Source organism: Xiphophorus hellerii, chromosome 7 (genome assembly GCF_003331165.1).
Source record: "Xiphophorus hellerii strain 12219 chromosome 7, Xiphophorus_hellerii-4.1, whole genome shotgun sequence".
NCBI lineage: Eukaryota > Metazoa > Chordata > Actinopteri > Cyprinodontiformes > Poeciliidae > Xiphophorus > Xiphophorus hellerii.
The window spans coordinates 19145254-19161297 of NC_045678.1; the positions used below are offsets into that span (position 1 = coordinate 19145254).

General features: G+C 38.9%; 1 protein-coding gene across 1 annotated transcript; it reads left to right on the top strand.

The window, feature by feature from the left end:
- Window positions 1-6715: 6715 nt before the first annotated feature.
- Window positions 6716-10578, top strand: nr4a2a (nuclear receptor subfamily 4, group A, member 2a). The gene is made up of 8 exons (XM_032566647.1): window positions 6716-6885; window positions 7267-7367; window positions 7523-8397; window positions 8718-8847; window positions 9047-9210; window positions 9523-9725; window positions 9887-10065; window positions 10193-10578. The coding sequence occupies exons 3-8, from the start codon at window positions 7525-7527 to the stop codon at window positions 10447-10449; spliced, it is 1806 nt and encodes a 601-aa protein (XP_032422538.1). The 5' UTR covers window positions 6716-6885; window positions 7267-7367; window positions 7523-7524; the 3' UTR covers window positions 10450-10578.
- The last annotated feature ends 5466 nt before the right edge of the window (window positions 10579-16044 follow it).

The following is a 16044-nucleotide window of genomic DNA, read 5'->3' on the forward strand; positions in this document are numbered from 1 at the left end:
ATTAATCATGAAATCTCCATGTGGCACTCAGGTGGACTGTACTAAAATGTGGCAACAAGCAAGCTTGACTAACTGTTAATCAACAAAATGAAGAAACAGACAAATGACATTCTTAAATTCACTGCAGTTGTGGGTTTTGCATACATTAAAGAGACAGCACATACTTCAACACTTTCTCAAAGCAGGTAAAATGCAAAGTAAGTCTTAATTAGTACAACAATTCCGTATAATTTGATTCACTAATGATTAGAAACTGTTTAAAAATGGCCACCTTCATTAAAATTTTACTGCTTTTCTTCTAGATTATCTAATAAGACTTTACTAACAACACATCACACTAAGCATGGTAACACTTTTACCTGTTTTGTGTTCTGTCAGTGTGGAGTAGAGCCATAAAAAACACACAAGGTTTCTCTTAGCTTTGACAGCTGTTCCAATTACAATGTCGAATGCCTTGCCTGCACTTGTAATGCACAGCTCAGCTGGTGATCCACAAAAAGAAAAAGAACATCAGCAAACACAGTGATGTAAGTAATGCCTTCCTGAAGCAAACAGCACATATAAGGTCCGGCGCTACTGCTCTGCTGCGTGTAGAATTAATGAATTGCATCGTTTCTTGGTAAGCCAAAAGTTTGCAAGCTTTTGTGAAGGAAACAGAGAGATGCAAAATAACTCAAAGGACAGCAGCTAAAAACAAATCTAGGCCACTTGTTTCTTACTTTTAAGGACAGCCCTAATACCAAGTATGGAGAAATATTTTTTAATACCTGTTACTTTTGTTTTTAAGTGGCCATGTCTTTCAAAAAGTATGCTTTCCTCTGCGACTTTGTCACATTTCATCAAGTTCTAATCACATTGGGAAGTATTTGCTAAAGTGAAAGTAGGAGTATTATGTTTTTTCACAATTATTTTATAAAAACAAATAAAAATCTCAACAGTGTGGTGTGCATTTGTGTTCTACAAAAGCTTGCCTTAAGTCAATCACCTTGCTCTGTAATTACAACTGCAAATATGTGGTGAAATGTCTTTTCCAGCTTTTCACATATAGAAATAAGACAAGGCAAAAACGTTTTCTTTCAGGATCTCCTGGTATTTAGCTCCATCAATCTTTCTATCAATTCTGACCAGCTTCTCTGTTTGTGCTAAAATTGTTTTTAAAAATCCTTCCTGGAGTATTATGTTGCCATCACCATGATTCATTGTTAGAATGGTGTGGTCACAATAATCTGCTCTCCTAATTGTTTCATCACACTAAGTTTTCTGTTTGAAGAGCAAAAAGGTACATTTTGGATTTGGTTGTTTTGGAGCTGAAGTTTATTTAGGGTAAAAAGAACAAGGAGGGTCAAATTTAAACCAAAATGTTTGGATTTTCTCTTGGTCTATTGCACAAAATCCCCAAAATTCACAATGTATGAAAACTTTTACATTACGTACTTGGTAATCTTCTACAACTTCAGAGATCTGAACCCATCATGCAGGACTTGTAGCATAAGTGATGCAGTATCTTGTACTGGTGAAGAACCCAGGCTGCCTCCTTCTTCGGATAGCTCACCATTTCAAGTGGAACCCATGAGAAGTAAAATCCTTCCCTCCAGCTACTTAGAGGGAAAAGCCTTGAAGCTTAGGAAAAGCCTTTTCCAATGCGCTCATTATCCACTCTGCGACACTTTGGTGCGGCCGAAACGGAACGGCAGCTGATTCCAACACAAAAAGAGATCTGCCGCAGTGTGCAGACAATCAGAGCAACACCTCAAGGGAAACAAGATTTTTTTTTTTTTTCAGTGCAAACCTCTGGAATTATAGGGGAAACAGCGTAAAAATAATCCCACAAGTGCATGCTTCATCTCCAAGAACAATTACAAATGCTCCTCTTTTTACTTTTAAGAAATAACTGAACGTTATGATGTTAAACAGCCTGATAGCCAGAAGCATTCACACTGTTGGCTCTGTGAATCCTCTGTCAAAGCGATTACAAAGAGTTTCAGAACTGAAGAGTCCTCTCATCCTTTTATAATTCAGACATATTATTAATCAAACAAATTGTGAAAAAAGTATCTAATGGTTTGTCTGATTTTCAGTGGGGCACAATCCAGCCAGCAATTGATTGTGGAAGCAGGGACACCTGCAGCTTCAGAATACATTTCCACTTTCAGGAGGATTGAAAAAGAACAGAAAAACACCAGCGTGAGGAAATATTGCCCCACCGCATGAATATGCAGGGACTTGATACCAGCAGTGTCATTACTAATGTTGCTGCCAATTACAGAGCATGTCATGACACTGTGATTCATGAATATTCATCATTGACTGATATAGACAGCAGCAGTATGCAGAGGCCTCTATTCCCATTTTACTGTCTCATTGTGAATGGTGAACAGGTACCTCCATCATGCCATGGAGGCGCCTTCCAGCTGCAAGACAAGCTGCTCCATAAGGCATTGCTAGTTAACAGTGTGTTATATAAAGGTGTATAAAAGTGATGAAGTGTTTCCTGGCTCTAAAGAGCAGGCATTAAAGCATATTAAGTAGACGTTTAGGCTTGTAAAGTGGGAATCCAGAAATGGAAGGAAGACACTGAACAAAGAGATGCCTTGAGGGTCGGGCTGTACAGTTATCAGAAAGTTTGAGACCTGCCGAAGGTTAGAGATGAATCCAGGCTTGTGAATATGGAGAGCAGGTTTTCTACTCCTGTCTTCGTTTTAAAATGTAGACAGCAACACTTTTTATTTACTTATTCCTGTTTGAGAAGAAAAGATGATTACCAATTGTAAAAGAAAATAAATAGATACATTTTCTGTATTTTATAGTAGTAAATTTTTTTGCAGTCCTGTGGTAAATGTATGTTTAAGTAAATGTATGCGATTATGAGAGAGCATGTTCTTATGAGTTTTGCGGTTTATTTTTAATCTCCTTTGCACTTTTGAATTTATCGCTATAAACATGAAAATATCTGTCAAATTTTAATTTCTATGTTTAGGCCACAAGCAGAATAACAGCTTGTGGTTCAAATTTTATTTGTTGCATTAATACATGCACTGACCCCAATCTGACTGATATAACTTATGGTGTCAGTGTACAGAATTCATTAATAGCACACTGGTTAAGTGAAACAAGTTTTTTTGAATCCACAATGTATAAACAATTAAATAGAGTGGTACTGTGGGAGTCTTATCTGCAATTGGGCACCCAAATTAAATTCGGCCTTGGGCCCCATTCAAATCTGGGCCAGCCCTGCATATCAGCCAAACAAGCAACAAGATGAGTTACAGCATGCAGCTGAAAGGGCTCCACTGTGAATCTGTGTGTCTAATTACATGTTTTGCATCGCTGTCAGATTTGCAGATGTTATGCTGATAAAACTGACAATCTCATGTGGACCAAATGCTAAATGGTGCTGATAGAGGCCAACATAGTGAGGACTGCTGGCAAACTAAAGGAAAATGATGTAGAACGCTGACGTAAATTTGAGATTGACACAGGAAGTTAGTTTTGCATGCAGAGCGCAGTTTCCACAGTGAAAGCCACCCACATGGGACCACATGACAGGGAAACGCTAACCCGTGGTGGACGTCAGTGGATCTAATGGTGATCCCCCTCCACACTTTGCATGGATCCCCTCAAGCACAGGCAACTGTTGTTCAGGCTGTAACTGATCCATGAGCACTGATTGACCTGGACAAGAGGAGAACTCTAAGATGTGGTAACATTCAGGAACAAAATGAATAGATATGAGATCTGAGAGTAACTTATTTTCCACACACACTTCGAACATGGTGACAAATTATGTCAAAGTGATCATTTTAGGTCCAAACAAACCTCTGCGTGAAAAAAAAATTGTTTTACGAATGTCCCTAAACTGTGCATTCTTCTTCCGTATTTATAATGAGAATTAAATAGCTAATTGTTTTTATTTATTTTTGAAATGTGTCAATGTTGTATCAAAATAAACATTTTAGCAGGAGATTTAAAAAAGTAGCAGGCTTAAAAGGTAAGTTTTGATTAAATTAATACATTAAATATTTTGGATTTCTACCTTAATGTGACCCTTTTTTAAAATGTAGGTAATTTTATTCTACTACTCATTTGGTTTCGAAGTGAAACATACTTTAACACATTGAACTTTTTTATATTCTGTCACATTAAATATATGCATGTTTAGATTTGTTATAAAATTATATGTAAGACAATTACACACTAAAATGTTATTATGAGCAGAATAGAAGCAGAACCAAACGAGGAGAAACAGCATTCAGCTTCTATGCACCAGAAATCTGGAACAAACTTCCAGAAAACTGTAAAACAGCTGAAACACTGACTTCCTTTAAATCTCGTCTAAAAACCCACCTGTTTAGAATTGTATTTGAAACGTAATCAATTACGAATTTAATGATGGCACTTGACTTAATGTAATGTTTTTATTGTTGATTCTATGTTGCATGACTTTGTGTTTTTGTGTTTGTTATGATGTAAAGCACTTTGAAATGCCTTGCTGCTGAAATGTGCTATACAAATAAAATGTGATTGATTGATTGATAATCACTGATAACGATTTACATGGTTATCAGTGAGTAGTGTTTTTCAAGTCTTGTCACAGTTTCTAGATGGGATTTAAGTTCGGAGTTTGACTGGACCTTTCAGGTTTGTCTTTAATCAGATTAAATTAACTCAATTGTAGCTCTGGTCCCATGTTAAAGGTTATATTGAAGTCATTCTTTACTCTTTACGGTTGTGTTTATATTGAGACAAATCTAAATTTAGAAGGACTTTGCTAATTGGTGACTCCCAAAGTCATTTGGTTGTGCTGGATTTGCCAATGGATGTAAAATTGAAAGGGTAGCTGAATGCAAATGCAAGCCACACTTTTCAGCTATTTTGATCAAAAGACTTAAAAACATTTATATTTTTCCTTCCTTCTCAAAGTTATGCACTGTTTGCATTTATTTATCTAACAGAAAGTGAAAATTGTGAAAAAAGTTCAAGAAGCATAAGTACTTGTGCCTTGTAATAAGGACCTCCAAAGAGAACCACGTGGTTTACAGTTAAATGGTGAGAATGCATCTTTAACTATGGATGATGCACAATAGTGTCCTCTAGAGGTGAGTATAACCATCATGTACCCCTCTTCCATAACCCCTGTTCACAATGTTCCTGTGTGTATAAGTCTGGGCTGCTGCTTTATGACTGATGGCTGCTGTGGCTGGTATAATAAAGCATTAGTGCACCAGCGATACATAAAGCTGCTTGCTTTGCCATGCAGACTGTAGCATGTGGAGGCAACTCTGCACACACTCTCTGGCTGCTCTCTCCGGTGCTTTCACTGCACAGGCCAGAACCCATCTAGAAAGATTTAGGCCACAACTCAGCTGACCACAAGGTGCTGGTGTAAGATTACTCTGAGATCAGTTTGTTTCATCGCTGCAGAACAATAAGGCCTGGAGATTATTTTGGCCACTGCGTCAACCTGAGCGTTTTCTACGTCAGTCCATTCTGCCAGCTCCTATCACACTTCCCTCTCTGGGGATTAAATTGGGTCCCCTGTGACAACTGGCTACAGGCCCACTAATTATCCCCCCTTCCTCTTGCAGCGGCTCACCGGTGCTATGAATAGGCTAGCCCCACCCCATCTGAGGTCTAAATTTGGAACACAATTGAAACAGAGAAAAATCCTCAGAAGATAACAAAGAATAATATTGACCCTTCCTTCATTAGACCTGTTTATTACAGTAGTGAGAGTGACGTATTACCCTCATTGTCAAATAGAATAGTTCTGATATACTAGTGTACACTAATCCTTATACCACTCTGAGATTATGATAAGAACATTAAGGAAAGATAGCATGTTACCCCTGGATGTGTGATTTATTACCCAATCATTAACTGCTGTTAAAAGAAAAAATGTGATTGGAAAAGACAAGCCACAACCCTAGGGGTCACATAGCAAAATAACTATGAATTTTGTCTTTCTAAATCAAATTTAATCCAGCTGAGAAAGAACAAAAGTGATCCAGAGCTCATACACATTTAATCCCATACTATTCCCATACTCCCAACCTCACATTTCCAGAACTGACTGGATGGATGGATGGATGGATGGATGGATGGATGGATGGATGGATGGATGGATGGATGGATGGATGGATGGATGGATGGATGGATGGATGGATGGATGGATGGATGGATGGATGGATGGATGGATGGATGGATGGATGGATGGACTTTCAAACAGTAAGAAAGAGAATAAAAAGTCCGGGAATAAAAACTTTTCCCATACTCATCCAGACTTGGAAAAAACTTAAGTCAAGTTTCCAAATTTCCACGTTTTTTCTAGTTTATGCAGGAACTTAATGATCAACCACCAAACAATAAAACTTGACCTCATCAGTTATCCAACCGTACACGTAAGGACAGACATTAAATCCACATCCCAGAGCTTAGAGATGTCATCTGTAACAGGCATGACGCTGAGTCCAGAACAAACACTGTGCTGACTTTGGCTGGGTTTATCCTCCACTACAGCCTCTCCTTAGGTCCATGTGGGAAGAAGCGCACAGGACGCGCACACCACAAGACAAACACACTCATGGGGAAAATTAGGAGTTGGGAAAGTTCCCAAGCGGATTGGTGGGCGTCGCTGTCGACGCCGATGACGTCGCGCTTTGAAACACGTGGGCCACGGCATCCAGCTCTCACATAAACAAAGCCACATTGAGGCAGACTGGATAGTTGGAGCTGGTGTCGCTGTCAGTGCGCGGAGTCACACACAGTTTGCCCGCTTGGCGTTGTTGTCAAAGAACGCTCATGATCTGGAGGTTTTAAACTAAATTGATGGTTACCTACTATATGCTTATCGCATGGACTGAGAGCGACGATGCGGATTTGAAAGAGGTAAGATCTGCGGCTTCTCTTTTCTCCGAAACAGAAAATCATCGCGCTGGGTCATGTCTTGAATGTTTAAGTTTAGATGTTTTTTTTTTTTCTTCTTACTTTTATCTGAAACTACACAACATTTGAATCTAATTCATTACATAAATCAGCGTTGCTTTGGTGCTATATGAACATGCTGATTTTGGCTTTGCAAACAAGTTGTACCCGTGCGTAAAGTTAAATCCAAACACTCTAAAGCATCACAACTAAAACAATTATTTAAACTGGTGTAAGATGAAAAAGAACTGTAACTTTTACGTGTAAGTTTGCAATATCCCATTTGTTTCTGGAAATTATTTAATTTCATTACATATTAAATCCAAGAAGTATTTGCTTCTTTAGCGGAAGGTCCAGAAAAGAGGCTCTCTCTTCAACCCTGACATCCACCCAACTTCTAACATTGCCTGTTTCAAGTGTCACCGGAAACCTGTCAAAAGCTTGAGGTAGGAGAAAAACAAATGATCTCTTTCTGTAGAACGTATTAACACGCATCAGATCATGCTTATTCTTGCACTTTTAACGGGGCTTCATGAGAATTAGTCGCTATTATTTACACAGATTCCTTCTAATATTGGTGTTTCTGATTCCTGGTTTGCAGCCATGCCCTGCGTCCAGGCTCAGTATGGATCATCACCTCAAGGAGCCAGCCCCGCTTCCCAGAGTTACAGCTACCACACCGCAGGAGAGTACAGCTGCGACTTCCTAACGCCCGAGTTTGTTAAGTTTAGCATGGACTTGACCAACACTGAGATCACAGCCACCACTTCTTTGCCGAGCTTCAGTACCTTCATGGACAACTATAACACCAGCTACGACGTCAAGCCGCCTTGTCTATATCAGATGCCGCACTCTGGAGAGCAGTCCTCCATCAAGGTGGAGGACGTCCAGATGCACAGCTACCACCAGCAGAGCCACCTGCCTCCCCAGTCGGAGGAGATGATCGCTCACTCTGGGCCTATGTACTTCAAGCCGTCCTCACCTCACTCTCCAAGCACGCCGAACTTCCAGATCCAGTCCAACCACATGTGGGAGGACCCGGGCTCTCTGCACAGTTTCCACCAGAACTACGTTGCCGCCACGTCTCACATGATAGACCAGCGCAAGAACCCCATGTCGAGGCTCTCGCTCTTTTCGTTTAAGCAGTCCCCACCCGGTACCCCCGTGTCTAGTTGCCAGATGAGGTTCGACGGGCCGTTGCACGTCTCCATGAACCACGACGGCCCGGGTGTAGCGCACCGCGGCCTGGACGCACAGAGCTTCGCAGTGCCCAGTGCCATCAGGAAGCAGGCCGGTCTGGCCTTCCCTCACTCCCTGCAGCTCGGACACGGGCACCAGCTGGTGGACAGCCAGGTGCCGTCTCCCCCTTCCCGGGGATCGCCGTCAAACGAGGGTCTATGCGCGGTGTGCGGGGACAACGCAGCCTGTCAGCACTATGGAGTGAGGACATGCGAGGGGTGCAAAGGATTCTTTAAAGTAAGTTGGATGAATTATGTCTTTAAAATGCGCAAAAACTCCTTAATCGAATCAGATTTCACTATTTAAGATCAGATTATAAACACACAGCCAAACCTCAAAGGAACTTGTGAAATATGAGGGATCACGCGTGTGTGTTTACTGCTTTATTCCCTCTTGTTAGTTCAAACAGGACACACAGATAGAGCTGATATTATATCGTTTTCATCTTTATTTATTTTTTAATGTTGTGCAGCAGCGGTGCTTTTTGTGCACGTAATATATGTCGTTTATAAAAGGCCTGCGAGGTGACAGTATGTGTGCATCTGGTTTCGTTGCAGCGCACCGTTCAGAAGAATGCAAAATATGTGTGTTTAGCGAATAAAAACTGTCCTGTTGATAAACGCCGAAGAAACCGCTGCCAGTTCTGCCGCTTCCAGAAGTGCCTTGTCGTCGGAATGGTGAGAGAAGGTATGTTTTACGTTTGAAACTTGAAAACAAAAAACAACAACTAAAAAAACATCTGAGCTCATTTACGTCTGTCTCATTTGTATATTTTAGAAGATGTGCGTAAAGCACGTTTGTGTTTTATTCTGTTCAGATTTATGGTTTTACGCGCAGCGACAGGAGTATAATTTGTAATGCATATGTGAAATTTCTCTGGACGCAGTTGTCCGAACGGATAACCTGAAAGGAAGGAGAGGACGCCTACCATCCAAACCCAAAAGCCCCCAGGAGCCCTCCCCGCCTTCGCCACCGGTGAGCCTCATAAGCGCGCTGGTTCGGGCCCATGTGGACTCCAATCCCTCCATGTCTGCTCTGGATTACTCGAGAGTGAGTAAAATACACTCTAACCAGAGTTAAAACATAAATTCACAAAGACTGACGTTGCTTTTTCTTAATTTATCCCTGCTGAATTTATCACCCTTAAAGTTTTCCGTAATTCATCGCTTGTACTCCAAACTTTGTCAGACTTTTATTTTAAAGTGCATCACATCGGAATGCAGAACTTAATAGAAAGACATGAATTTAATAGTGAGCAGCCCCTCTCTCTCTTTCTCTCCACTTGGAAATGGGCATTTGCAATTTCACGGATTATATATTTTAAAGGGACCTCATTAAGGCGCTGTTTAAATTAAATTCCAGTTCCAAGCGAACCCTGACTACCAGATGACCGGCGACAACACTCAGCACATCCAGCAGTTCTATGATCTCCTGACGGGCTCCATGGAGATCATTCGAGGCTGGGCGGAGAAGATCCCGGGCTTCTCCGATCTCCCGAAGCAGGATCAGGATCTTCTCTTTGAATCCGCCTTCCTGGAACTCTTCGTCCTGCGGCTGGCGTACAGGTGAGTAATTGCAAAATAAAACAAAGCAGGGCTTTTTAGATAATAATTCTTCAGGCTTCATTGCTCTTGGCTTTATTAGCTGGCCAATAATTAGAAAGGCTCTTAAATCCTTCTCATTTATTGCCCTGCGTAATTAATGGCGTTTTTGTTTTTAATTGCAGGTCCAATCCGGTGGAAGGGAAACTTATATTTTGTAATGGCGTGGTGTTGCACAGACTGCAGTGCGTCCGTGGGTTTGGAGAGTGGGTGGACGCCATCGTGGAGTTTTCTTCCAACTTGCAGAGCATGAACATAGACATTTCGGCTTTCTCCTGCATCGCAGCTTTGGCCATGGTGACAGGTGTGTAAGCGTATATACATGTTCGAGAAAAAAAACAAAAAAACAACAACAAAAACGTTTAATCAGAAATGCACTGATAATTAGTAGTTTAAATTATCCTTTTTATTATTTTGTTATCTGTTTGTAGAACGGCACGGTCTCAAGGAACCCAAAAGAGTCGAGGATCTCCAAAATAAGATCGTCAACTGCCTGAAGGATCAAGTGACATTCAATGGCGGCGGTTTGAATCGGCCCAACTACCTGTCAAAACTCTTGGGGAAGCTCCCCGAACTGCGCACACTGTGCACCCAAGGTCTGCAGCGTATCTTTTACCTAAAGCTAGAGGACCTAGTCCCCCCGCCAGCAATAATTGACAAACTTTTCCTCGACACCCTACCTTTCTGAGGCAAAACCCTCAAAGAACTTCCACAAAAAGACTGTCCGAGACGAACTTAACAGATGATGTTTTTCCTAATTTGCTTTTGTAAAATTCATAAGCTAATTGAACAACAGTTAATGGGACTTCACGATAAATAGAAAGAATAAGCTGAGATTTTAATCGCTTAATAACTATTCCTCTTTCTTTCTTTCTTTCTTTCTTTCTTTCTTTCTTTCTTTCTTTCTTTCTTTCTTTCTTTCTTTCTTTCTTTCTTTCTTTCTTTCTTTCTCTTGTTCTTTCTTTCTCTCACAAGACAATGTAATATATCCCAATTCTATATAGGCTACAGCATATATGAATCTACACATTCACACGCATAACACTGTATATTATGATAGAATACACGATGCCTCAAAATGCATCAGTTTATAACGTGTACAGAGTTTGTTATAATGAAAAACAGACTTTTCTCTCCTTTTTTTCCCTTTTGTTTTGGACTCGTGCCTATATATGTGTTTCTGACCGGATTCCCAAAAAGTATCCAGATAAGATAACGCATGTTCCAACTTTCTGCTTTTTTCATTTCCTTGTTCTTTTATAGGCACATGCTGAGGTGATGTCTATATATAGAAAATATACCGGACACTATGTAGTCTGCTAGATTTGATACAGATTCGTAGTTATGGCACTCCTTAAATGGACACAAATATCTCATCATCTGTATAGATAAACCTGAGGGGAACCCCATGGTGTTTGTAAAAAAGAAAAACAAACAAAAAAAAAAAACTGTCAGACATTCCTTGTTTGTATGTGCTGTAAGTATTGTTGCTGTTGAATATAAACGTTTCTATATATTTATTATTTCTATTGCCAGGAGCTACACTAAAGCATGGTGCAATTTAAACGATTTTAAAAAATCCCTTCATCCAAGTTCATGCTGAACACGTTGTCTATGTTTTTATGTCTTTCTGAACGTCTAGGTATCTATGATTTAATTCGTTTGGAGCGGAAAGGGAGGAAGTGTGTGATGTAGGCCTCCATCTTTTTGGCATCATGATGTAATAATTACAACTTCTGTAAACGCTTTTGGTGCCGACTTTAAAAACTTTAGAGAGAAAGAAATATTTAATGTTTACAAATAAAACGTTGAAAACAATTCTTTGCTAAACATTTCATCTGAAATTAATATAAATCTTCCTATCAGGCATGACAAACTTTGGTATAGCTTTTTTGATGTTAAACGGACTCAGTTCTTATTATTGTTTGGTCATGAGTTATCAATTGCGCTAACAGTTTTTAATTAAAGCCAGAGTTTAAATATGATAATAATATCTTTTTGTATTTTTATTTGATTTTATTTTAATACTTTTTTATTGATGTATTTTAAAATAAACCAAGACATTACTCTTAAGACTATGGACATTTTCCAGATATTAGGCTGGTAAACCCATTTGTTATGTATTTTAATTTTAGTATTGTTTAATTTTCCATTATTTCTCATCACGCTCCTTAGTTTAATTTACGCCTACGCGGAGCGACTCCCCATTATTACAGTTTATTACGAATATATTTAGGAATCAGTTTCAATCGGTTTTCTGCCATCCTGCAAATATTTCTAATATTTTAGATTGCAAAAATATGTTGTTTTATTTTAAATATAATCTAAAAAAATATCCGTTTCATAAGTTTTATGGAGTTAGCATTAAAGATGTTAAACGTTGCGGTTTTCATTTATTTTCATGAAAAATATTTTTTGCTTCCCCGTTATTCTTTTTTCTTTAGTCCTATTTTCTAAAATAACAACTATTCGCCGTTTTAGTGGCAGGAATCTGATTCTCGAAGTAAATTAAATGCGCGACTTTACGAATAAATTGCCAGAGCAAATGCGGACAAAACAAGTAAAAAAAAATGTTTATATATATATATATATATATATATATATATATATATATATATATATATATATATATATATATATATACTCTTGCATCAAAGCGCTCCGACCTGTTGTGAAATTTACAATTTCAATAAACAAAAAAAAACAGAATTTCCACCAAATATCCAAGCTTTGCAAAGAAGCTGCAAGACCAAATAAATAAATAAATAGATAAATAAATAAATAAATAAATAAATAAATAAATAAATAAAACGGAAGTCTTGGTTGAAGTTTGCCACAAGCCTTGTAGGGAAAAGAGCAAACTTATGGAAGAAAGAACTCCATAACTGAAGTTATTTTGCCTAATTGCTGCGGTGGTGGCAGTATCATGCTGTGATGTGTGCTTGAAAGCAAAGCTGATCAGAGGTGATGGGAAGATGGACGGAGCTACGTGAAGGATACTTATTAGATGTTTTAGGGCTGCTGAGATCACACATAAAATAAAAAAAATAGCTTAGAGAAAGTTAGTAAAAAACATAATTATACATCTTTGTGTAATCAATAACAATAATAATAATAATAATAATAATAATAATAATAATAGCTTCAATTATTTAGTACTTAGCAAAACGTAACAGCTGATTGCGAAATGGTGACCGACATTAGGTAATATGAAAGCTCCTTATGAAAGAGTGAAGAATGCGACTGTGCCATAATCATGTAAAAGAAGAAATTTTTCAGACCGACATTGAACTTCTTTGACCTACGACTGAAACGGTATGGTGGTGGCAGCACCATGCTGTGGATTAACGGTTTCCATGCAAAGCATTGCTATAGTTGATGGGAACATGCATGAAAGTTTGGATGGGGAACAAATACTAAAATGACGTTTCGCCGTTTTAACTGTGGACACTTATAAGATTTACTAAAAAAAAAAAAAGAAAAGAAAAAAGGACTGAGCTTTAACAAAGTCAATAAGAAGTGGGACTTTCAGCTGAAAATAAGAATCATAGGCTTGTAGCTGAAATTAATTTACTTATTGCGCAAAAGTGAAACGACATTGCTCATAGTATTGAAGCACTTCAATAATCTGTTGAATTAAAAAAAAGACTTCTTGCAAATCTATACCTTAATCAAACTTTAACTTATAAAAGGCAACCTGCGTTTATTAATCATGCCACAGAACATATCGGTCCTGCACGTCTGATTGTAGTCTTCCTTTAATTCCTCTTCCAATAAACGAGCGAATAATAAGCAATTTGTCTTAAAAACGCAAAGAGAGAAATAAAAGTCATTTAGATCCGCGCAAAAAAAAGAAGAAGGAGAAAAAAACAGCAGAGACGGACGGATCAGAGTGAAGCAGGGACGCTGTCACAAAGTGTCTTCCTCACACTGTCAGCGCAGAGAGGTGACGCCGCGCAGAGCTCAGAGGCACGACTTCTCCACATTTATCACATGATCACGGTGAAGGGAACAGCTTATTTTGAGAGATAATAGCAGCAGGCAATAAATTGTCTAAATGATTAGATCGTCAGTGTAAAAGCGCTAATTCCAAGGCAAATTGGGATTCCGTTCAGAACCAGTTTGCTGACATTTAGCAGATCTGCTGGAAAAGGGGGCGCGGAGACAATGTCACAAGTTTCCCTTTGTTGACTCTAAGTACAGTTGGGGGTTTAAACATGTCTATCTCGATACGATAAAACATGACTCATGGAGCTAATATTTCTGTCAGTGTTTGTGCATAATTACACATGCCAGAGGAGTTTGTTTCTAAATTTTTTATAGACCCTGGTGATTTTTTTTTATTCTTCTTCATCGACATCAATTGAAGCATTTGCGGGACTGTGTCAGCGTAAACACACAAAAGCAGAAGGAAAATTTACAACCCGCGATCAGTGCAGCCTGAGCCAGCAGGTGAAAGAGGCTGTGTTCAGGGAGAAGAGGATGTATTGTACAGCTGCTTCTCTCCACGGAGTTAGTTGTACCATGATCGTAAATGCTGCCTGCAGAAAATGATTGGCTTATGTTGCATGATGCACATCAGCTGCACTTTTTTTTTATACCCGTTTGGCCTATTAGTTGAACTTGTGGCTGCATGCGTAGAATGTGCTTGGGTTTAGATAATCACTTTTACTGCTGTGAATTCTTTATCTGTTCAAATTTCTGTATTACACTCTTAAAAGCATTTAAAATTTCAAAGTTATAGTAATCTAAAATATTTATTTAGTTTCTCTTTTTGATGTAACCCCTAAAGACATTTGAAATGAAGGTCTATTATTTCTCACAATACTTTGAAGTTGAGAAGATTTGGAGTGTTTTTCTAAGAAGCAAAAAGACTTTTAGGGGACTGCGAGTGAACCTCTGCAAATTATTTTCATGTAAAAGGGACTTCATATCAATAATTCAACCTTTGGTTGTGCTGAGGTGTAAAAGAAGTCCAGATAGTTTTCATAGCAGCATTCATCTCATCTGCATTGTTGGCTATGGTGTCTCTTTTTTCCCCCTTGACAAACTCCATGGTTTCTCAGTGGGACTTAGGTCAGGCCAGTTTGATGGCTAACAAAGCAGAGTGGTACCACAGTCACAGAAGCTGTTATTTGTACTTTTGGCAGTGTGGGTCAGTGCCAAGTCAACCTGGCAAAGCAAAGCCACATCTTCATAAACTTTGCTAGCAGAGGGCTGTATGAAGTGCTGTAGACTGCTGCTTTAGACTTTATGAAACACCATGTTACCAACACCCGGCAGATGACATGGCTGCCTAAATTTTCACTGACAGTGGAAACTTAATTGTGGATTCCAAGTTATATGAATTCAGTGCTTCTCCATTCTTACGGCTGACCTTAAGGAACTTGATTTCCTAACTAAATGAAAGGTTTTATTTTCAGCCCAAAAGGGAACTTTGGACAACCAAGCAACTGTTCAGTATTTTGTCTCAAAAGCCTTGAAGTTAATTAGATCCTGCATACATCTATGTGTGGCGACTGTTGAATCACTGATAGTCACAGTGCAAGCCTTGTGAAACTCTACTAAACTCTTGACTGTGTTTGCTTCACAATCTGCAGTGAACCCTCTTGCTTCTGTACCATTTTCAACCAGACTTTTTTTCTTCCACTCAACTTTCCCTTTATATACTTGGATCCAGAATTCTGTGAACAATCAGCGACTTCAGCTATGATCTATTTTGGCTACCTGTTCTTGTGGAGGTGGTCAATAATTGCAAAGAATCCCTTTATTATTGATCTTATCTAGAACTTAAGCTTTTTAAAAACTGAATTTCTCTTGTGCTGGACAAGCCACATGCATCAAAGTTAACAAAAAATTTATGCTTGACACCAATACACCCACACACTACATAATATATACACACACAGACAAAACTATTAGTTTTCCCATTCCATATGTGATCATTTGAGGAGATTCCATTCAAGTTTCCTCATTTTCCTGTAGCTTAAAACTTTCATTCAAAGCTTCAATCTATTTTGCATCCCAATAATCAGCTCTCCAAGTTTACATCTTCCAGTTTTCAGTCATCTATCTCCAGAGCCTCCTCTTGCTGTGCCTGCTTTCTGATACTTGTCTCATGTTTCCTGACAGTGTGATAACTTAGTTTTTTCCTCCCCTACCTGTAAATCCTTCCTTAATTTGTAATTAAAAAACTAAAGCCATGAGAATGGCAACCTCTTACCTGAGTTTGGGTGCAGTTAAACAACAGAGGAGGGTTTTGGAAGCTTTGCCTGCAGATGTT